This window comes from Prionailurus viverrinus, chromosome A2 (assembly GCF_022837055.1).
Source record: "Prionailurus viverrinus isolate Anna chromosome A2, UM_Priviv_1.0, whole genome shotgun sequence".
Taxonomy (NCBI): domain Eukaryota; kingdom Metazoa; phylum Chordata; class Mammalia; order Carnivora; family Felidae; genus Prionailurus; species Prionailurus viverrinus.
In genome coordinates, this window is record NC_062562.1 from 121,495,927 (window position 1) to 121,519,200 (window position 23,274).

Consider the following 23,274-nt stretch of genomic DNA (forward strand, 5'->3'; position numbering starts at 1 on the left):
GGTCATGATCTCACGGTCTGTGAGTTCGAGCCCCACGTCGGGCTCTGTGCTGACAGCTCAGAGCCTGGAGCCTGCTTCAGATTCTGTGTCTCCCTATCTCTCTGCCCTTCCCCTGTTCATGTTCTGTCTCTCTCTGTCTCAAAAATAAATAAACGTTACAAAAAAAATTTCTTTTAAATAAACCATTTAAAATATATATATATTACATAAGATGAATATATATTTATTTATATATTTTTATATATACTTATATATATTCACTTACTTGTTTAATGTCTGTCTCTTCCTACATGACAACATAATTTCCATAAAGGCTGAGATTTTTTTCTATTCTGTTCACTGCGTTGCCAATTCTGAAAACAGTGCCTGGAACCTAATAGTCACTCAGTAAATAGCTACTCAACACATAAATGAAATCAAAGCAGATAAGATTCAGGATTAATTGTAAGCTTGTAACTGTACTGAGACCCCAGAGAAATACCCTGATTAAAGAATGTGGTAGGCAACAGGTGTCTATCTGAGAACGATTTGTCACCAGTCCATGGCGAGATCGGTACAGTAGTACAGAAGCCTCCAGAATTCCATCTAAGTGCTTTTTTTAAAATCCACTGATTGAAAAAATAGCAGAGTTGATGAAGAGCTACTATTAATTCAATTCTTTTAAATGAATTTGCATTTGTATTAACCACAACATATGTACCTCATTTTAAAATGGTCACATATATGAGGAAGAGACAAATACTTTGAGGCGGGGAGCTGTATTTATTCTAAATATAGATGATTCTCCAACTACAGAGTAATCACGAACCCCTCGGAGTCTGTAGCCCGAAGGTTCAAAATTATAAGCCAACCTAAACAAGGAAACCGGGGTGTAAAGATATCCCGTGATTGGCCCAGGGCATTATGATCTAGTTAGTGTCTGAGACAGGACCACACCTAGGCTTATATCCCATCGGGGTACAATTTCAGTGGCCACTGATGAGATAGCACCATAGATTTCTTAAAGGTCATCTCCTAGGCAACTGGGTGTGTGCTCATAGCCGAATCTGGCTAAAGGAGAAGGCCTCCCCGGGAGGGCCACGCTTCCAGTGGAGGACAGCCGGGCAGTGAGGACACGGGGGCACAGGGCTGGCTTCATGGGCGTGAGGCCTTTGCAGCCTCACAGAGCCCGGTGCTCAGAAGGCCATCGCTTGGTTTAGTGTTCTACTGTCACCTTCTTGAAATTCTTAATCTTTTTTTGAGAAAGGGGTACACATTTTCATTTTGCACTGGGCCCTACAAATGATACAGCTGGTCCTGTCTGGGCAAGACAATGTGGATTTAGCTGCATTTTATTTCTAGTTTATTTCTGATCTCGTTCCGGAGATCTAGCCCCCACTAGTGCCCCTCGGGATCTGGCAGACCCTGGGCTCCGGTAGGAGGAGGCTCAGTATACCAAGGCTGAGACTCGGGTGAGGCAAGGGAGGGGGTAAGGCACCAAAAGGAAGGAGGTGCTCACTCTCGGGGTTGTGCAGGTGTAAGACCAGCACCTGAGGGTATGTGCCCCTTCCATTTTGCACGTCACTTGCCTCACCCTGGTCCCACTCACCCTGCACCGGACCGTCCTCGCCTGCTTGCTTTGTCTTCGACAATGAATGTGTGCCTCCGTGGTCACGGAATTTTCATCAGCTAGGTCGGGTGGCACACAGAAACCTACCCGACTGACTTCTTCATAGATTTTTCTGCAAAGTGTTCCTTATTTGCTCAGTCTTTGTTGAGGGAGAAATGGAATTCTTTCTCGGCGAGACTGGCCACCGTTGGCTAGGGCACGCTCGCCTGTGTAAATGTAATTTGATATAAAGCTGAATCGTCAATACCGGGAAACATTCGACGGGGAGAGTGAAAGAGTAGATGGCACTGGTGGTCACCTTCAATGTGTCACCAGAGAGCAAGAGCCGTGTGGTGTGAAGTCAGAAAACCGTGGTTCTCATCCTGAGTCCTCTACGTATTTGCTGTGGGGCCCGGGGCAAGGCTTCGTGCCTTCTCAGCCTCAGATCCTCACCTGTAAAATAGGGTATAGCTATCTCTAGCTCCCATGATGGGGGGGGGTGGGGGGGGTGGGGAGGGTTGTGTGATGAATTGACCCATCTGAACACGGTTTGCAAATCATAAAATAGTCGTGGACACAATCATTCAATTTCAGGAGGAGTATTGTTTTGCAGGATGGCTCCATTGTGAGTTACCAACTGCTACCCACCGAGTGAGGGGTGAATTCCACAAGGTCACACAATAGAAGTTAGGCCTTGCGATAGGCTTCCCTGAGGAAAAGAAGAAACTGGAAGCCAGCGTTGGCCGGAGAAGAGAAGATGGAAAGGCCCGCTGAGACTGTGCACACTGCCAGATGGATTTGGGTGCCAGGCGAGGAACATCCCCCCGCCCCCATTTATCTCTCTTTTCTTGGGGTGAGTGTGAGAGCAGTTTTGTTAGTGGGGAGATAAGGAAACGACTTTGGCACTAGGTAGTCTGGATCTGGGTGCCCGTTGTTTATAGGAATTATCTGGGAACGCAAGTTCTCAGCACCTGGGGACCTTGGGACCCAAGCAATATGATTACGCTGGAGGGTGGGCACCACTTGCCCCACGGAGCTTGGGCACCGCCTCTCCCGCTGTGAGAGAGAGTTAGGACCCCACTCCCGTGACTCTTTAACCAGATAAACTAAGGTGAGCACCTAGAGGCATTTTCAAACCCCCTGCTTCCATCACAGGAGCATCATGACGCAAGGGAAACAGAGACCGTCATGCTAACCCCAACATTACAACCTAACTAGGTCATGTCAGGGTTTATTGGTGATCGGTTTAGATTTCATAGAGAGATCAGGATCCAGCCAGGCTAAATCCAGAGCCGCCCATTAATGAACTATTTTAAGAGGATTCTGTATAATTACAAAAGACTCCCTGGGGCCTTTGGCCTAAAGTGCAACCACGGTTCATTCCCTCGAGTTCAACTTATGTTCCCTGCCCATCCTTCCTTCCTTATGTTGCCTCTCCTCACCGCTTCCTTCCCGGCCTGAAATCCCACCCATGTAAGCACTGTAGCAGGTGCACAGTCCAGCCGTGGTGACAGGGCATGGGAGCCCCAGAAGTAGACAGATAATAACAGTACAATGAGCATTTTGCACTAAGTGCTGTGGGTGCCTAGGGGAAAATATGAGAGAGGGAGTCAGGCCCACTTCGAAAAGGAGACGACGGTTCAGCTGTATCGTGGAAGAGAAGTAGGATGTTTGGGGACAAAAAAGGGAGACGGATGTGCCGAGCAGACGATGCAGGGGGCACTGATGTCGTACTTCAGAGGAGATAACTGTGGAGCACTGAGAACAGCGTGTGGCACCTAGTAGCCGCTCGGTAAGGGGTAGTGGCGATAGTAGTATGTGCAAGGAGTTTCAAATACTCAGGATGGACAGAACGCAGGAAGGGAAGGTCTGGAAACGAAACTGAGGAGGTAGTCGGGGGATCTTTCTTCATGAAGGACTCGGCACAGTATGCTAAGGGAGTTAGACTTTTTTCTTCGTAGGATGTTTTAGCCAACCAGTTTACCTGCTCTGTCATTCAGACACTCATCGTTGTCTCCATGGGAGTGGTCTAGGTTAGGACACGTTAACAAATAACCCTAAAAGGCCTAAAGCATCGAACATTTCTTTCTTTCTTCCTTCCTTTCTTTTCTTTTCTTTTCTTTCTTTCTTTCTTTCTTTCTTTCTTTCTTTCTTTCCTTCTTTCTTTCTTTCTTTCTTTCTTTCTTTCTTTCCTTCTTTCTTTCCTTCTTTCCTTCTTTCTTTCTTTCTTTCCTTCTTTCTTTCTTTCCTTTCTTTCTTTCCTTCTTTCTTCCTTTCTTCTTTCTTTCTTCCTTTCTTCTTTCTTTCTTTCTTTCTTTCTTTCTTTCTTTCCTCCTTCTTTCCTTCTTTCTTTCTTTCCTTCCTGCTTTCTTTCTTCCTTCCTTCCTTCCTTCCTTCCTTCCTTCCTCCTTCCTTCCTTCCTTCCTTCCTTCCTTCCTTTCTTTTTTAAATTTTTTTATGTTTATTTATTTTGGAGAGAGAGACACACACACACAGAGTGCGAGTGGGGGAGGGGCAGACAGAGAGGGAGACCCAGAATCCGAAGCAGGCTCCAGGCTCCGAGCTGTCAGCACAGAGCCCGACGCGGGGCTTGAACCCACAAATGGTGAGATCGTCACCTGAGCCGAAGTCGGACGCCCAACCCACAGAGGCACCCAGGCGCCCAGAACATTTATTTCTTACTCATGTTCCAGACCCGTCACGGTACATGCCCAGTAGTGTTCTGTTTCTATGACCTCTGCTTCCAGCTTCTGTCTGAAAGTGATGCTCATCCCTAGTTCCATTTCATTGGCCACAGGAAGTCATGTGGCTATGCCCACTTCGAAGGGAATGAAGCAGGGCAGTCTTACTACACGGTGATGGGTACGTGGCTGTGCACATTTGTCAAAGCTCACAGAACGGTGTACGTAAAATAAGTGAATTTTACGGCATGGAACTTCTATGTTAACAGCTCTGACTTTGTAAACACTTTGGTGTATTTTTCAAATAGCCAACTTAAAAAAATTGTTAAAGTCATGATCCAGACAGCCACCTTAAATCTTATTTGAGCTCTAAAAAGTAATTTTATGGATTCCCTTTAGAAACACCACAACCTGTGTTATGCTGCTACATGTTTAACAACCGGGAGTGTTTTCCCTCTGGGAGGGGGGACGGAAACCTGATATTTGCCTACTTGTATTGTGTACATACTCCTACCGTGGCTGACTTCAGGCTCCCAACATGGTGTCACAGAATCAAGCTGGGAAGAGAGGCACGCAATTTGAGCTAATTCCAGCATGCCACTAAAAATATTAAAATATGCTATAATTGAATCATAGCATTATAAGACATTATAATAAGCAGCGACATAATGACTGCCTTCCTGATGTTCCAGGACTTCCTTGTACAGATTCCCAGTTTGCTAGTAATGCAGAATTAACAATAACAGTAATAATAATGCCAACTAGATACTGCAGTTTTGAAAAACAATCTGGTAGAATCATAAATTTAAAGATAGATGGGGCCTTGGAGTTTATCTAGTCACTTCGCCTTTGAGGACACACAGGAAGTCAAAGGCATGCCAACTGGCCGGTGGCAAAACCAGAGTGAAAACACAGGTTCCTGACTTCCTATTTCATATCTGTGGGTGGTTTTCCCCATCAGTGCAGGAACTCTGGGAGTCCAGGTTTTGAATGGGTACCATTGTTCCTGGCCCGCTTTCTGATATCCATCTTACAAGTATTATTTTTAAGAGCTCAAAACATTCAGCTCAGCGGTGCCTGTGGCAAACAAGGGGCAGGGACCAGGGGGTAGGGAGGCGTGTCAAGTGTTACTTGATAGCTATTGGATCCAAACAATGCGTTTCACCCCAGAGAGAATGCAGCATAACCTGACACCTTGTCTGAGGGCTGTGGTTCACCCCCAGGCACATGGGAGCCAGGTTTCTTGGGTTCCACCGACGGTGTGCTGCCCTAGCCTTTTCCACCCACCCCCCCCTTTCACCCCACGTTAACAAGAGCAAGGGCAACCCTGTGCTCAAAGCAAGGCCACTAAACATTTTCCCATCTCAACTAAACTTGGGGGTAGCTGAGAAGAATCTTCAGAAGAATTGATCCATTCCGCAAGCCTCAAGGTAGAGTCGAAACCCATAATAATAAAACTCTGTCATAATAATGACTCTTTGGGGGCGACACCAGACTTGTCCCCAGATCTGTTTCAAACTTGTGCGACTCTGGTCGTACACTTTTTAAATGCCCCTTTCTTCTTTCTCAGTCTAACAAATTCTTGCTCTTCCTTCAAAGTCCGTGTCAATGTCACTTCCCTTTTGAAGACTTTTCTGACCTTGATCTTGGAGTACCTCCCATCCCCCCCTCTAAATTTATTACTCCATCTACCCTGCTCCTGGAACACTTTGTAGCTACGTTTTCTGCAGCTTGTATTATAGCGTTTTGTGATTATTTGGTCAGATGTCTGTCTCCTCAGCTAAACCAAGTACTCTCTCCTTGAAGTCAAGACCCGTGTCGTTTTCATCTTTCATTTCCTGCAGCCCCATAGTGCCTGGCCTAGACCAAAGTAGACACCAAGGCGAGATGATGGGGAGTGAGGGATAGAAGGACAGAACAAGGATCCTTCTGGACTGAGAGCAAACACCCTGGGAAAAGTGAGGTTTCCCTGTGCCCATTCATGCCCTGAGCTATCAGATGACTGCACACTTGGGGCGGGGGGCGGGGGCGGGGGGGTGGGTGAAGTTCCAACCTTACGGTGCATGAACATCATGAGGCACGTTTGTTTAAAATGTAGATCCCCGCCTCCCCTCCCCTACCTCAACTCTGACTTATAGATGTGAGAAGGGGGCCAGAAATGTGATATGTTCTTTAGATGGTCTGCAGGACACTTTGGCAAAGCACCGGTCGGATGATTTCAAAAACGCAGACGTGGTAGGGGCTGGGGGAGGGTGTAGGCTCCAGTCTGTACTCGCAGTGCTGTAGACAGTGCTCCACAGCCTGCCCTGTTTCTCCAGAAGCACAGGGAGCTGAAAGATCCAAGGGGAGTCATCTATAACCCAACCCAACTCACTCACGCCATAGTCGTACAGAAGCAACACTGGCATTCCCCTTGGCCCAGGATATCTGGCAGACTTTTTGGCTCATCAAGGGTACCTCTGAACATTCTTGATTCTCGTACGTTATTTGATTATTCTGGGCTGTGGAATAGCCACCCAGGGTCCTTGTCCTAGTGATGGTCTGGCTCAGGAGCGTGAGATGTGGCCCTGGGCTCTAAGACCTCTAGCAAAGTGGGTGACTGTGGCCAGTGCCACTGTCGGGCACTCTCTGGACCGACCCTGGGCCTCCTTCAGGCCGGCCATCTTGTCCTGGCCACAGCAATAATGGCGCAGTGCCCTCTTGTCGAGTCACGCATACCCTTGAGGCTGCCTCACACCCGGCGCCAGGAGCCGCCTCTGCCTTCAAAGCTGGGTAATAACGGGACTGTCACCTTGTGGCAGAGGGCCGCTCCCAGCATCCCCAGCCCCCCGAGACCTTTCTCTAAGCCCTTCACGCTCCTGCGGACCCACCTGAGCCGATCTCAGAACCGAACTCTGGAACGATCTGACAAGGGCTGAGCAGCGTGTGTGTCACACTCGTTCACATCACCAAGTATGTTCGTTGCCCAGAGGACGATCATCTTACATTCCTACTCATTAAGTTACTATAATTATACCCACACGGGGTATAATTGATTTTAATTTTCACTCTGAGGTAGCTCCAGGTTACAACCGTGAGTCTCTCACCTTGGAGAACTCTCTCCCTTTATTTAGCATTTAAACGAGTATCAGGAGGGAAACACAAGAAGTAATTACGAGGAGAAACCAAGTGTTGAAAGGGGCAGCGTTTGAAGCGCTTGGCCGTCCTACGTGGCTCCAGTTCAGTCCGTGGGAAGTCAGCTGGGTGGCCCCAAGGAGCAAGGCGCCCCGACGTTGATGAATTGTACAGCGGTACCCGAGTCGTTCTAATGCGATTCTTGCCCACGGCTCAGTAGCCTCTACTTACGAATTAACACGTATTTTAAAACTCACGCACGTTACCTAAAGCTTCCCAACAAGTGGTAGTAAGGTTACAATTTCAACTGCCCACTCTTTTTCCCATCAACAATTTTAGTGGGCCACGTGGGCCATAGTCAGAGATCCACCTTTAACCTTTCAGAGTTCAGCCTCCTGTTCTTCGAGGTCCCAGGAGACACTGTCGACCCATTTCTCATTTGTGTTTAATTTCAAATTTTCCCCGTGGCGGGCAGATACGACGAGGGGTTGCTTTCAACAGGCTGTGAGTAGGGGTGTTTGTCGGATAACATGGAAGCGTTTGTTTTTAGATTGTGAAGGTGCTAGAATTAGTGGGGTGTGTTGGTTCTATTTGAGTCTCTAGGCAAATTACACAACTAAACAATTAGTTTACTAAGGGGGTGCCACCGTAGCTGATGGTATACGTAACACACGCACACACCGACATGCTTCGCACAGGATTCCGCTGTTGGCTGTCCCGTCTCTGTTCTCCCGTGGCTCCGATATTACATAATTATCTGGTTACTTGTCTCATCCCTAACTTTTAACTTTTCAAGGGCGTCCATGGAACCAGTGCTGAAGTTCATGTCTGTTGCACATTTGAAGATGGGACGTGGTTTTGGCTAAGCCCTCGTTCTGGAAGCAAGGAAACTGAGGCCTTATGACATCAGGTTACTTGGCTAAGATCATAACACAGGACAAAAAAAAAAAAAAAAAAAACATGCATGTGTCATAAGCAGGAGACTTCCCACTCAGATCAAGATATTTATCAACTGTCCCCTATCAAGAGTCTCAGTTTCCCTCAGTCACTTGGACATGTGAAAGGATGTGCTTTTATTCTGGCAAATACGCCCAAGAAGATAAGTCATTTTGCTTTGGCCTTCCCCTTTGTCTGTCTCATCTGCACAGTTCTTTGTGTAAGGATCCAAGGGTGTGGCGAAATATCAGAATTCGGGAACGGACGGATGTAATGCCCAGAAGACACATTTGTGAAATTCAACCAGTTAAGAACCCTGTTGCCTTGAATTGGACAGTGATTCTTTCACAAAAAGGTCTCCCCTGCTTTTGAATTAGGTTACACTAAACTGAGAGAGACCGGTTCCCTGTTCCCTTTCATGTGGTTTCAGGTTTTCCCAGGCATCTTGCGTCTCCCACACTGATGCTCCTTGCCAGGACCGTGGTGGATCAGGAGTCAGGTTCACCCCCTCAGAGGGCTCTGAAAGGCTTGGGTCCACACGTTGTAACTTTCAAAAAATGTATTCTCAAGTATCTTTTGAAAGACTTGTAGGATTTTTTTTTATGTTTTTTATTTTATATTTGAGAGAGAAAGAGCATGAGCAGGGGAGGGGCAGAGAGAGGGGGAGACACAGAATCTGAAGCGGGCTCCAGGCTCTGAGCTGTCAGCCCAGAGCCCAACGCGGGGCTCGAACCCACAGACAGTGAGATCATGACCTGAGCCAAAATCGGATGCTCGACCTGCTGAGCCATCCAGGCACCCCAAGACGTGTAGGATCTTTAGAAGAATTGTCATACTTCCTCCTTCGTATGCTTTTTATCTTCACTTCTTTTTCACACGGTACTAATTCTCTTTCTCTTACTATGGCTCCCCCTCCTCTGGTTTCCCATGTCATTGGGAATTTTTATTTTCTTTTTTTCCATTTGAAAGGGGAATGTCACCCCAGAGAAATCAGCCCAAGGTGATCCTTGCTAATCCTTCTCCCCGTACAGATCAAACTTTCCCCATTCAACCCAACTCCAGGTTTCTTCATTAGGTCAGACCACCATGGATCAGCCAGAAAGGCCCCAATTGCCTCAGGACATGAAACATCGGATTAATTGTGCACTGGGAGAGGGAATGAAGAATTCCTTTCTGAGGTCAATCAGCCCATTCCAGGAGCAAACCCATTTCACAGAGCAGCCCACAGCAGCAGGGACCTCTGCTGGGAAAGCCGTATACACCTGCTAGGGTGACATCAGCCTAGAGTCCAGGAAGGTTCTGGCTCACCCTGCCCCCCCCTCCTAGCATGCCAGGCTCACAGACATCCAGAAAAGCAAGAACAAACCTCCAGCAAACTCACAGGTAGTATAGGAGAAGCCTCTGGAGGCATGGATATCCTGTATTCAGAATTCTTCCGATTTTACCGCTGCAAGTAGTGACCAAACAGCCAATGAGGCAGCAGCAAGAGGGAGAGACTGGGAGGAGAAACGAGAGGAGATGGAAGGAAAGGAGCCGTCACACAACAGAATGCACCTGGCAGATCAACTATGTCAACATCTACCCTGGGCCTCCTCCCTCTGTCACTAAGACAAATCAAGTACGGTTGCCCCTCTTCCAAACCAGCAGCTCCAATCTCACTGCAACCCTTAGTGTTTTTTGAAGCAGATTTCTCTTGGCACCTGCACATTGGAACCACAGGGCATCTCTTAAAAATGTCAATGCCTAGCTTCCTCCCCTAGATATTCTGGTGTAATTGACCTAGGGTGGCAAGTAGACATCTGAATTTTTAAAGACGACCCCCCCCCCAAGTTATTGTAAGGGGCAACATAGTTTGGGAACCACTGCATTATTGGCCAGGTCATTCGTAACGCCCATACCTCACATACCCCCAGAACAGAACTTGAAGACACCCTCCGCTTCCTCCAAGGCACCCTTACCCTATTGTAACAATAGAAATGTGAGGGCAAATTCAGATCCAGCCAGTATTTACTGAGCACCTGTTATGTGCCATGCCCTGTGCTAGTTAGTGACTTCTTAGGCTTTGTCGTTAACCCAGCAGGTGCCCGTTTTAAAGGCAAAAAGTTGTCTTGTGAGATAAGGGTAACCATCTGATCTTTACGATCTGCGGCTTCCTGCTTCCAGGATGCTCCTCAGATAGAGTGATTTACAGGTACCTCTGTACTCATTTCAAACGTGAGAAAAGATGGTTTTACAAGGCCAGAAATGGGGGGGAGGGGCGGTGGGAAGAAGTGAGATCCCAGGGGCTCGTCCCATCCACATTGAACTAACAACATTTTACGATTACGATTACGATTTATGGTGAGCAAGACCGACATGACCATGTAGAATTTAGGGTTAAACAGTGCCAAAAGAAAAGCGGTTACGTAAAGAATGGTCTGAGCTAAGCCAGACACAAAGAAAAGCTTCCTGGAGAAAGTGATGAGGGGCCCGGGGGAGGTTGCAAGGATGAATAGGAGTCAGCAAGGTGAACAAAGAGGAAGGATGATGTCAGATGGGATGGAGCGTAGTCTAAGGGGTCCAAGTTTACAGCGATGGCCCCAGCTTACTGGGATTTTAAGCATATACTTATATAAGCTCAAATTTTAAGTTATATACATAGCAGAAGAATCTCTTTATTTTCGGGCGATAAGGGTTTGTATTCTCAGGACAGTGCCAGCCATGGAGATGAATCAATACTGAAAATATGCCAGGAGGGAAAGGAACTTTCAGGTGTGAAATACAGCAGTGATGAACAGCAATGCCCTGCATAGGTAAAAGTTCCTGGGCGATAAACACTCTTCTTAGTCCTTGAACTGCCTTGAATGAGAACAAGGACTCGATACTATAGATTTCTATGATCCTATAGTGTAGAAATACTTTACGCTCCATACTCATTAAAACATTTGGGTGTCTATAAACTTACATTCATTTAACCTGCCAATTAATGTTCTTGGAACTGTGTTTTTCCCATAGTGGAAAAAATTTACCAGTTGTTTCACTTTGTTTTATTTGTACAGGGAAACTAAAATACAAATGCATTATGCATAGCTCTCAGTACTGTATGTAACACTGCCTGCAACCAGGCAAGCAAGCTCAAAAAAGCCGCCCCCCCCCCGTCCCCCGCAAGGACCCCTCCATCCCACACATGTATTCCTTCTCCTAAGGATCTTGGTAGTTGGTTGGTTTTTGGGCTTTTGCCAGAATGCAACAGTTTTGGGAAGGATACAGGAAAATCAGCAAGAGGGCAGTTTCCTGTGGACTCATATTGTTTAAGATGTGTCCTGTGGGGCTAAGAGACTACTGTTTTTATCCATCACGGGGTTCAGAAAACAAGATGGGTGGATGCCAGGACCTTGTGTCTTGGGACTTCAGACTAACTGGCACCAGGGAGCTTAGAGGTCAGGATGTGGAATGCTAGGATTCAGATGACACCCTGGGCCCGGTCCATCGAGACGCCACAGCAACTCGGAGGGGCCCACAAGAACCAGCACGTTGTGTCCAATCTCTGCTGGTAGACAAACCTGAGAATGAGTGCCCAGAGGTCGTGCCTTGCCTGCCTGGAACCGATGTCCTGAAGTGCACTTTAGGCCACCAACCGTCACCTGTGACCAGTTATCCTCTGCTTACGTTTCCTCGTGTTTCCTCATCCACTGGCCCTGGATGCCTCATCGTGTGGAAGGGAAAGGACACGCAGTGGCCATCTCTGCTCCCTAGAGTGTCACCCAGGGCCGGGTGGCCAGACCACTCCCGTTCTGCTTATGTGCGCCTCATTCAAGGATACCGCGGGATGCCACCAGCTACGTTTACTTAAAAAGCAGTTGTTATTCGTAATAATCGTGGCAAACCTCTCCTGAGCTTTCGTGGCGTTTGGGGCACTGCGAACCCTGCGCGTGATGCGTTTTAATCCTCAGAACGATCCTGAGATTACGTGTCAAGTATTATAGTTTCCCGAACACTTGTACCACCATATACTCATCAGCCTTACGTGGTTACAGCTGAGTGTGGAAAACGCTGCTACTTCTAAACAGTAATGTAAATGGTAAATCTCAAAGAAAGGGATATGTGTAGAATTTTTTGCAGCTTATTTAACCATAGAACAACTAGAAGCAACTGATATTATAAGGAATCCCAGTTTGAAACCCAAGTGATGGTAGAGAAAAGGGGGTCGGCACAAAATACGCATCACGTCCTGTGAGTAGTCTGAGAACAGTTGGGAAGAAGGTATAAGTCTAAACCATCACCACCGGATTTGGTGTGACTGTCTTTGAAAATGGTGACTCGTGATATACCACGGATGGCCTGGGGACCCCTCAAAGTAGCTGAGGGTGTGTTTTTGGAAATGTGCCCTCTGCTCCACAGGGCTCCAAAAAAGTCTGCTGTATCCCAGGAGCAAGGAACTCCATCACTCCCAGTTGCTCCCAACACCCAGTCATAATACGCAAGGCGAGGAAGTCGAGAGTGAAGAGTTTGAGCCCGTTCACACGTTCACAGGCTGGCCTGCTTCCGTTCATCACAGTCCCCAAGAGCCCGAAAGGCTCTTTCCTCAGCGCAACGCTGGAGCCCAGGACCGAACTACCAGCCACGTTTCTATCCCAGGACCAATATAAGTTCTTCCTCCACGCGGTTTGCTTTCTGCGAATTCACCTCCCCAAATACACCCTTCGTCCCATTTTTTTCTTCTGCTATCGAAATATTTCAGGATGCAAGCCTGTCTCTGCAGCACTGACCGATCTTCGACGCAACCCCCACCATATGTCATGAAGAGCTGCCTTCGGTGATCAAAATACTTACGGCTTATGCTTAGCTCTCTAGTGGTCTGGTCAAATTAAAACGACCGTATGGTTTTAATTGTGGCCGGTCAGAAAGTTATTTTTTTGCCACATCTCTTAAAGGTAGTCTTAGTTATACTTGGATGTCAACGCCCTCCTGAGATCAGGCCTTGCTTTGAAAGCATCACCTGCATGATCACTAAAGTTAATTTATTCATTAGATTATATATGCATACATACATATAAATGATGCCAGGCATGGATCTGAGCAATTTACAGCTTACGACTTAAATTGCACATTTAATCATCTACGGGGTACCTACAATTATCCACGCTTTGCATTTGAGGAAATGAGGCACAAAGAAGTTAAGTGACTTGGCTGGTGTAAGGTCATCTGGCTTGGGAAGGGTTGGAGCAGGAATTTGAACCCAGACAACTTCGCCTCGAGTCTACTCATAACAAGGAATTCTTATCAAGCAAAAACTCGTAACCATTTTTATTTTTTAATGTGTATGTATCTATTTTGAGAGCGAGCAAGAACAAGGGAGGGGCAGAGAGAGAGGGAGAGAGAATGCCAAGCAGACTCCACGCTGTCAGCACAGAGCCCGACATGGGCCCAATCTCATGAACTGTGAGATCATGACCTCAGGCAAAATCAAGAGTCAGACTCTTGGTTCACTGAGCCACCCAGGCACCCTAACCCTTCACCACTTTTAGAGTTTAACTGCCATTTCTATGACCGTGGGGTCTGAGAAGTGCTCAGCATTTTCAACTGTAGTAGCACATTGCCAATTACAGTGTTAGCTTCTTACACAGCTCTTGAGGAGATGGAGGGGAACCTTTACTTATTGATTAAAAAAAAAATGGAGCCGTGTTTTATTTTTATTATGGCAAAAATGAAGTTAAAAAAAGTTAAACTAGGGGCGCCTGGGTGGCTCAGTTGGTTTAGCGTCCGACTTTGGCTCAGGTCATGATCTCCAGGTCCGTGATTTCGAGCCCCTCATTGGGCTCTGTGCGGACAGCTCAGAGCCTGGAGCCTGTTTCAGATTCTGTGTCTCCCTCTTTCTCTGACCCTCCCCCGTTCATACTCTGTCTCTCTCTGTCTCACAAATAAATAAACGTTAAAAAAAATTTTTTTTTTTAATTTTTTTTTTTCAACGTTTATTTATTTTTGGGACAGACAGAGACAGAGCATGAATGGGGGAGGGGCAGAGAGAGAGGGAGACACAGAATCCGAAACAGGCTCACAGGCTCTGAGCCATCAGCCCTGAGCCTGACGCGGGGCTCGAACTCACGGACCGCAAGATCGTGACCTGGCTGAAGTCGGACGCCCAACCGACTGTGCCACCCAGGCGCCCCTAAAAAAAATTTTTTTTAAAAAGTTAAACTAGAAAATAGAAGCTCTGCTATCCCAAATCCCAAATAAATAAACGTTAAAAAAATTTTTTTTTAAAAAGTTAAACTAGAAAATAGAAGCTCTGCTATTGATATATTACAAAATCTAAATTCTCATAGCTATATTATACATGTCAGGATGTAATTTTATGGGTCTAAATAAGTTTATTTAGAGAAAATCTATGTTGTACAACCATAGTTATTCTTTATTCCTTTGGCTCCTGTTACAAACAATAATATCTATGATAGAAACAGTATTTTTCTTTTAAAACTTTTATTGCTCTTGGCTCAAGGTCAAAACTCTTCAGAGATTTAACCTAAGTCATGTCTTTTTTATGGAATAACGTTCTCATGTATCTTGGGAAGACTTTAATTCGTATCAATGAAGGCCATTAAATGGCCTGTTTTAGGCTCCACGGAGAGTGAATACTTCCTTAATACCTGTTAGGTGAAGAGTTTTCTTTTCCAATAATGTTACTTAACTACTTAATTTTGTACATCTGAGAGTTTCTTTAAATATAGCTATGAGATCCACAGAGGACTCAAAAACTTTTATATTTATCCAGTTTCTAGTTATGTCTAAAACTCACCTAATCTGTTTCCTAAGATAAAGCCCTCCTAGTACAAAATGAAACTGATGCAAAATGGAAAAAAACATAGTTTTGTATGTATATATTTATACACATATAATAATAATCATGTATAGATATATATATGTCCATAGCAAAAGTTTGGTTTTTTTCTCATTTGAATCACAAAGGTAATATAATTAAAGGAATTTTGAAACATAAAGAAAATATAGACATTGGTCTACTTCCTTACAGCGATTTCTGTATGAGTTTGGATTTTTATATATATGTATAAGCATAGCGCATTTATAATTTTGTATCCTGCTATTTTTACGTAGCATATTTCAGCCATGTTACTGTATATGCTTCACAAACCTCATTTTTGCCTGTTGCTTGAGTGTCATACTTATTTAGCTACTTCCTAAAGTTAGGCTATGCCCAATATATTCCATTTTTAGCATTAGAAATGATGCTGCTCTGAATGCCATTCTGTATTTAGCGTCATTTCCTTAGGATAGATTCTTAGGAATTGAATTAGAGAACTTAAAGATAATAATATTTTGAAACTCTTCATACACATGTCCAAATTACTTTCTAAGATGATTTTAACAATGCACATTGTCTGACAATTTCCTGCCTATGTTTGATATGTGTGTGTGTGTGTGTGTGTGTGTGTGTGTGTGTGTGTGTGGCTTCGCTTGTGCATCCTGGGAGAACATGATATTGACCAGGTCTGGTGTTGCATACAGGAAAGAGCTTGGATCTCCAGTCAATGTCCTGTCTCTACAACTAACTGGCTGTGTGAATCTGTGCAACTAACTTGCCATTATGCTCTTTGTGAAATAGGGAGATTGGACCAGACCAGGCACATTCACTTATTCATAAACCTTTGTTGAGTGCTCTTGGGAGTTCCTTTTGCTAAAGAGATTAGAAAAAATAGATGCAGAAAATCCTTTCTCAGGACATTACATCCTACTGGGGGACAAATATGTGGAGGAAGAATCACATGAGATTTAGGAGTAGGAACTACAGAGCAGCTCTTCCCACGTTCCAGTCCGACTTAATAGTTGCACAACTTGAGTACTGAAAGCTCCCTTAGCTCGGCTATGAAATGGGGATGATAATACATGTCATGAGACAGATTAAATGAGGCAATGGTTAATGTGCCCGGCACAATACGTGCTCACCAATTGTTAGGACCATTGTTTTCTGTTTCATTGCTGTTGTGATTCTAATCTATTTTGTAGGTTTCAAGTGGTGGGAGCATATTGCAGAGGGATGGCTTCACAAAAGAATATCATGTGTCCAGAGAATGGGTCCCAGGTTCTGAGCATTGACAAAATGTGGGAAGCCGTAAGAGGCACGGTCTCCGAGCAGGGTCAGAGTCACGGGCCACATCTAAGATGCTTTCTTGTCCTAATAGGCTATTGTGGTCACTTCACAGAAGTGGAATGGACCTCCCACCCAAAATTTGGTTTGGTGTTGAAATTGATGATGCCACACGCCCGTCAAGAGGATACGAAAAGTATAATTACTCACTTAGTGAGGTTCCCTAGGGCGAGCAGGACAGACCTTCCAGCTGGTTTGAAGAGGGCTGGAGACAGCTACAAGGTACAACTTTAGGCTGGTTAGGGGGAGACTTGTGTTGGTTTTGACTTCCCACTGGCATCGAGGGAGGGGCTCGCAGGCCTTCTGATTGACCTGAAAGCTGTCAGCAGTCAAATACCAAAAATGAAGTCAGACTCTTTATTACATGGGCCATGGTTTTATGGTGGATGAAGGAAATCTCAGTGGCTTTCTTCTCTTCTTACAAGGGAAAACAGTCTCTCTCGACCCCACCTCTTGCCACCCCTTCCTGCTGCTGTTTCCCTGGCTCTCCATGCACCCCCGTACCGGCTCCACACCACCCCAAATGTGCTCCTCCCATGCTCTCTCAAAGTTTCTGCGATCAGGCTTCCCCTCTCCACTCCTTGGAAACTGCTCCTGTCAAGGTGACCACCCACTCTCATGGTGCTAAATCCTTTGGTCCTTTCTTAGTCCCCATCATACCCGACCTATCAACAGCATTAGATACAACTGATCCTCTCTTCAGTCAGCTTCCAGAATATCAAAGTTGCCTTCTCTTTCGCTTTGGTCAGTTTCCTTCTGAATTTCCTGACCCCATAATAGTTGGAGTGCCCCGGGGCTCAGTCCACGAGCCTCTGCTCTTCTGTGAGACTCCCTTACTATGAATCCATTGCCCCATGATAACTCCCAGGGGTGTATCCCCAGCATCTGTCTCTCCCTGGAGCTCCAGGTTTCCATGTCTAGCTGCCTCCTCCATGTTAAACACCCCCAATCGAGTTCCTGACGTTCTCCGTCACTTTTCCCCCTTTTGTCATCTTCTTCCTCTCATTCGATGGAAACTCTATCTATTTAGTTAGTCGGGTCCCAAACTGTGTCATCATCCTGGAGGCCTCTTTTTCTCTTGCACCTCACACCTGGCCTGTCCCTTCATCCTGGGAACTCCGCCTTGACAAGCTGTCGAGAATCTGACCGCCACTCACCACCTCCACCGCTCCTACCCGCCGATCCGCTGTCTTCTCTCCACCTGCATTTCCACAATAGCCTCCTAACTGGTCTCCCTGTTACCACCTTCGCCCTCCTATGGTCCTCAACGCAGCAGGCGGAGCAACGCTGGGTAAACGTCACTGAGATCACAGCACAAATCCACTCAAAGCCCTGCCGTGGCTGCTCGCATCCCTCCGAGTAAAGATGGGAGTCCTTTGCGGTGTCACCTTTTCAGTGAAGCCTCTCCTGACTATCCTGTTTTGAATTGCGCCCTCTATCTCTAGCCTGTATTCTCACTTTGCTTTTCTTCCTAGCGCTTCTCCCCTTCCGGAACAGTATATAATGTATTTATTAGTTCTGTTTGTGTCTGCTGTCCAGGAGAATGGAGACCTTTGTCAGTTGTTCACTACTCTAACCCACTGATGTTAAACAGGGCCTGATTGGTGTCTAATAACTCTTTGCTGAGGGAAGAGAAGGGAAGGGAAGAAGGGAAGGGAAGAAGGGAAGGCAAGGGAAGGGAAGGGAAGGGAAGGGAAGGGAGGAGGGAGGGAGGGAAGGAGGAAAGGGAGAAGTGTCTGTATCACCACACACACTCTGACATTCAATCTGAGAAGGAGCTACAGGGTCATAGGCTTGGCATAAGGCCGGTCAACCCACAACTATGAGGACCAGTAGTGGAATTTGAAAATCCCAGTCACCGCTCACCCAGGAGACCAGAAATAAACTTCGATTCGTATTCGGAATTTGCAGGCATCCGTGTTTCAGAACTGCTGGGTTCAGAAATACCCCCAGGAGCTATATCGGGGCAGTATGAGCTGCACAGCTGTGAATGGCGTCAGAAACTATTTTGTTTGGGTGATTGTTCGCTGTAAAAGCTCAGTAGGGGATTTGAGATATTTTTGTGTGTGAAACTGCGGAAAAGCCACTTCATCGGAATCGTCGTCGTTTGCAGCAGAGGAGCGTTCGCATGCAGAAAATAGCGGGTCAGTTTGATTTTCTTCTTTCGATAAAGGTGTGCCTTACCCCAATTGCTTACCAAAGAACCTGGTGGAAAAGTAGCTTGAGGCTCTGTTTGGCGCGTTCTGCTCTGCAAATTGCCATGCTGTAGTGTGACAGGAAAATATAATTCAGCAAACCTACAGCCTCTGGCAGGGTTCTCAGGGTCAGCTGCCGGGAGCGGCAGTGGCAGTGAAAGGATAAGAGAGAAACACACCGGGGTTCTCCTCTTCAGTTGGGTGCCGTAAGCCAGAAAGTGAGCATCTCTGACTCTTGTGATAAAACCCACGAGCCAATCACTTTGAGCACCTGCTTCTCCGGCCAGAACTGGGAAGGCACACGACAGCAAGGAAATACAAAGAAAAGGAAATGGCTATGGAATATGAGAAAAGAAAGAAAATAGCAGCTGAGAATTGCGCAATAGTGGCTTCTCCCTTAAAACGGGCACTGTTTCCCTGGGTCTTAGTTGTACAAAAGGTTGCCTAAAATACTCGAAAGCCGTGCTGAGGCGCTCGATTCCGCAAATGCTCCTCTCTCTCGAAAATAACCCTGCCGGCCTTTCTTAAACTTGGCATTTGAGAAACCTAAGGGTTTTGAAGTTCTCGTTTAAGCGAACGGATTGCTACCCTCCGGTGCCCAACTTGCTTCTTCCCCCTTTCAAGAACCGCACACAAAAACAAAGCAACGACAACTGCGTGGTGAAATGTGTGAGAGGCTTCACAGAAGCTGGAAATTCTGTCTCGCAGAGTACCTCCTGTGTCCACATCTAAGGAGCCCGTGAGACACATCAGCACTTAGGCAAAATTGGTGACCTCAGCCTCAATAAAGCAGCTGGAGAAATAGTATGAGAAGGACGGTGATTATACCATTACACGCCCACTCAACCCAAGAAGTATCCAACTATTTGTTTTCCTCCCAGTAAGGTGCTTTGGTCCATTTTAGAGCCCACACGCGTCCTTCCGTTTGGGGTGAACGTTGGCTGCTGCGCGTAAAGGGAAATGAGTCGTAAAAGAGGCAGGGAGACCAGTCCTTCGGCCCTTTGTGTCTCTCGTATTGAGAGTGGCCATCTGTCCCCGGAGAACAATTGGAGTGGCAGCTGGGTATGTTGTGCCATCAGAAATAAAACCCTCTCCTTCTCGGACCACGGCGCAGCAGGCTTGGAGGTCGCCAGGAGTTTTAGGAGTCGGCCAGGGCAGCTGTTGGTACCTGGTATTTTCAGTGGACTCCGATAGAGCCAGGATCCTGCCTCTCTGATGAGGGCCTGGGCAGGAGGAATGGCAGGGTGCTCCCCCCGCCCCCCCGCCCTCTCTCGTTTCTTTAGCAGTCATGGGGATGGGTTTGCAGTTCCCTCATATCCCTGGGTTGTCTTCTTCCTCTTTCAGGGCTGAAAACCACAAGCAGAGAATACAGCAAACACAGGGCAGTTCTGAGGGGGAGCAAGGAAGATTCATCTGGCCCTAGTAGTTTTCAGAGTTCATGGGATCAGTTAGGCTGGGCTTAGTGGCATTAAGAAAAGAAAACCGGGGGGGCGCCTGGGTGGCTCAGTCGGTTGAGCGTCCGGCTTCAGCCCGGGTCACGATCTCGCGGTCTGTGAGTTCGAGCCCCGCGTCAGGCTCTGGGCTGATGGCTCAGAGCCTGGAGCCTGCTTCCGATTCTGTGTCTCCCTCTCTCTCTGCCCCTCCCTCGTTCATGCTCTGTCTCTCTCTGTCTCAAGAATAAATAAACGTTAAAAAAAAAAATTAAAAAAATAAAAAATAAAAAAAAAAGAAAAGAAAACCGGCCCTTTGATTATCATTCAGTAATTGGGGCTACTCTTCACTTAGAATTTCTGGTTTTTTCACTTACCAACAGGAATAGAGAGGCAGATCTAGGATGCCCCAGCAAAAACCATATTGCCTACCTCTTATCCACTAGTCCCACATATGTACATGCATATGCGTGTGTGTGTGTGTGTGTGTGTGTGTGTGTATGTATATGCATGTATATATTTTTGTCATTTCAAGCTGACTGAATGCCTGCGGCATCTTAGCCGAGTGTCTCTGGGCGGGACTTCATGTTTTGTGGCTTTGAAGAAATACCGTGCAGTCCAGACTCATCACCCAACTCCAGAACCCCAGACCTGTGTGTGGGAAGTGAACTGAGGGTCTAAGAAAAATACGAGAACGCGCTGACTCTTGTAAAACTTGTAAGTCGTTTTAATGGAAGGCAAGAAAAGTAGAAAGATGCAAAAAAAAAAAAAAAGAGTATTTACTTTTCATGCAACAAAACTTTCATGAGTGCCAAGCTAGGGTTGGTGTCCTGCTAATCCCTTGAGATGCGTTAATAGAAGAACTGCAGGGAGTGCGCCATTTTAAAAGTTTTTGAAGAGGTCCCTGGGAGCAGAGAGGAGAAACGAGTCCTTGTGTCAGTGAGCAGTTAGCCACCGCTGTGGATCCACTAGAACCAAAGTGTCAGGGATTCCCATGGAAAGAAAACCAAGACACTGGCTTCTCTTCCCCTGGACATTGCCTGTTAGGACCTCAGTTTCCTTAACTGTCAGATGACGATAATGACACCCACTCCACCTTCCTCGTAGAGGAAAGATATCATATCATACAATGTACCCCACAAATATGTGGTGCTACTTTTAATTTTATGCTCGTGCCAAGCCTGGTTGTGTCCCTTAAGGCCTGATCCTGCAGGGTCTCCCTGTTTCCAGGGCCCCGTCTTGTGACACCAGAAGCCTGACAACTTGGTGAAAAGGAGACCTAAAGAGCATGGCACCTGGATTTTATTTATGTGCTCGTTTATTCATTCATTCATTCATTCACTCATTGCATGCAAGCAGGGGAGGAGCAGAGGGAGCAGGAGAGAGAGAGAATCTTAAGCAGGGTCCACGCCCAGCGCTGGTCGGGGCCAGGCGACTCAGGGCTCTATCTCACACACCATGAGATCAAGACCTGAGCCGAAATCAAGAGTCCGACGCTGAACCAACTGAGCCACCCAGGTGCCCTGACCCCTGGATTTTATGTCAAAGACTCGCAGAAGTAAAATGACTAGGTAGACCGACAGTGATGTGGCCCTCTGACATCAAGATATTTTATAGCCATGGACGTTCATTCATTGATCCAGTAAAATTTACTAAGAGCCTACTTTGTGCCAGGGGCGAAGTATGGCCCTGGGGTCTTATTTGTGATGAAAGCACACGCAGCACCTGATGTCATAAAGCTAGTCGTCTAGAAGGGGTCATGGATAGTAATTTTAAAAGCATACTAATAGCTTATGGTTATAACTTCTCAAGGTGACTGGAGGAAAGGGGTCAGAGGCAAGGCTGGAAAGGTGGCAGGACCGGACGCGGGCCCCTGTAGGTCATGGTATGGATTTTTGCTTTTAGCTTAAAAATCCATGGAGGTTTTAAGTCGCACAGTGGGAGGTGGGGGCAGGGTGGCATAGAAACATGATCACACTTTGTGTTTGAAAAGGTATCGATTCCTTTGCGGGAGGGGAGGGCGTTCACTAAGCGTTTACCGCGTGGATATCTCCATCTTCTCTAACCATCCCCTGGGTTGAAGCACTTGGGACTAGTGCCTCGGCTTTCCATGCCGGGAGCATTTTAGAATCCCCTGGAGGATTTTTTAAAATCCAGGGTCCACCCCCAGAAATCTGGATTTAATTGGTCAGAGATGGAATTGGAACATGGCTTTTGTTTCTTTGTTTGTTCCCAGGTGATTCTAAGTATCTTCAAGGTTGAGACCTTGGAGACCACTCCAAGGTTCAGTGGAAAGCACAAAATGGGTCCTCAAAGTGTGGTCCCAACATCAGCATCACCTGGGAGTCTGTTAGAGATGCAGATTCTTAGGCCTGATCTCCCACTGATGGAGTCAGAAATGCTGAGGCTAGGGCCCAACAGTCTGTGTTTTAACAAGCCTTCTGGGGGTTCTGAGGTTGACCCCAGGGTAAGAAGCACTAAACGGTAGAGGGGTCACAGGCGAGAGAACCCAGAGCCTGGATCTGATTCTAGATCTAGCTGTAGAGAAGCCCTGTGATGGGATGGGAGCGAAGGGCACACAAATCATTAAACTTCTCTGACCCTCAGTTTCTCACCTGTGAAAAGAGCAGGCAGGATTGGACGAGCCCAAAGGTGGTCTATGATGTTAAGGATTTATTATCTGGGCACACTGAACCCAAGGAAGTTTTTATAAGGTACTTTTACAAAATCTACATTTTTTTCCTTTTTTTCAAGTTTTATTTAAATTCTAGTTAGTTAACATATAGGATAAAATTGGTTTCAGGTGTAGGATTGAGTGATTCATCACTTACGTACGTACGTACAACACCCAATGCTCATCACAAGTGCCCTCCTTAATACCCTACAAAATCTGTCTTTCTATATAATGGCAGTAGAATGTAGTCATTGTAGGAAACTCAAAAAGTGCAGAAAAGAAGAAAGAAGAGAGTAAATGTCATTTAAAGTATCTTCACCCAGAGATGACGGTTTCTTTCCTCCAACAGTAAGCTGTGCTGGAGATATTCTGGTGTGTTTTCTTCGGATATTCTCCGTGAATGTACTTAAAAAAGTGAGAGTCATACTAAATATGTTTCAAGAGGCTACTTCTTACCCAACTATTATCTCAGGAGCATATCCCTTCATCATTAACAGTTATTTTAATCATCTT

The 23,274-nt window shown here is 46.3% G+C and overlaps 1 protein-coding gene across 3 annotated transcripts in view; it reads left to right on the forward strand.

Annotated features, from left to right (window-relative positions):
* CHN2 (chimerin 2) overlaps positions 1-23,274 on the forward strand; it is a 303,947-nt gene that overhangs the window by 243,315 nt on the left and 37,358 nt on the right. Inside the window, exon 1 of one of the 3 annotated variants that reach the window (XM_047846922.1) lies at positions 21,865-21,972. The exons of the other annotated variants lie outside the window; for them this stretch is intronic. Within the exon in view, the coding sequence (XP_047702878.1) occupies positions 21,970-21,972 (3 nt within the window). The 5' untranslated portion in view covers positions 21,865-21,969. Of the gene's footprint in view, positions 1-21,864; positions 21,973-23,274 lie in introns of those variants that run through there. 3 annotated transcript variants of the gene reach the window in all.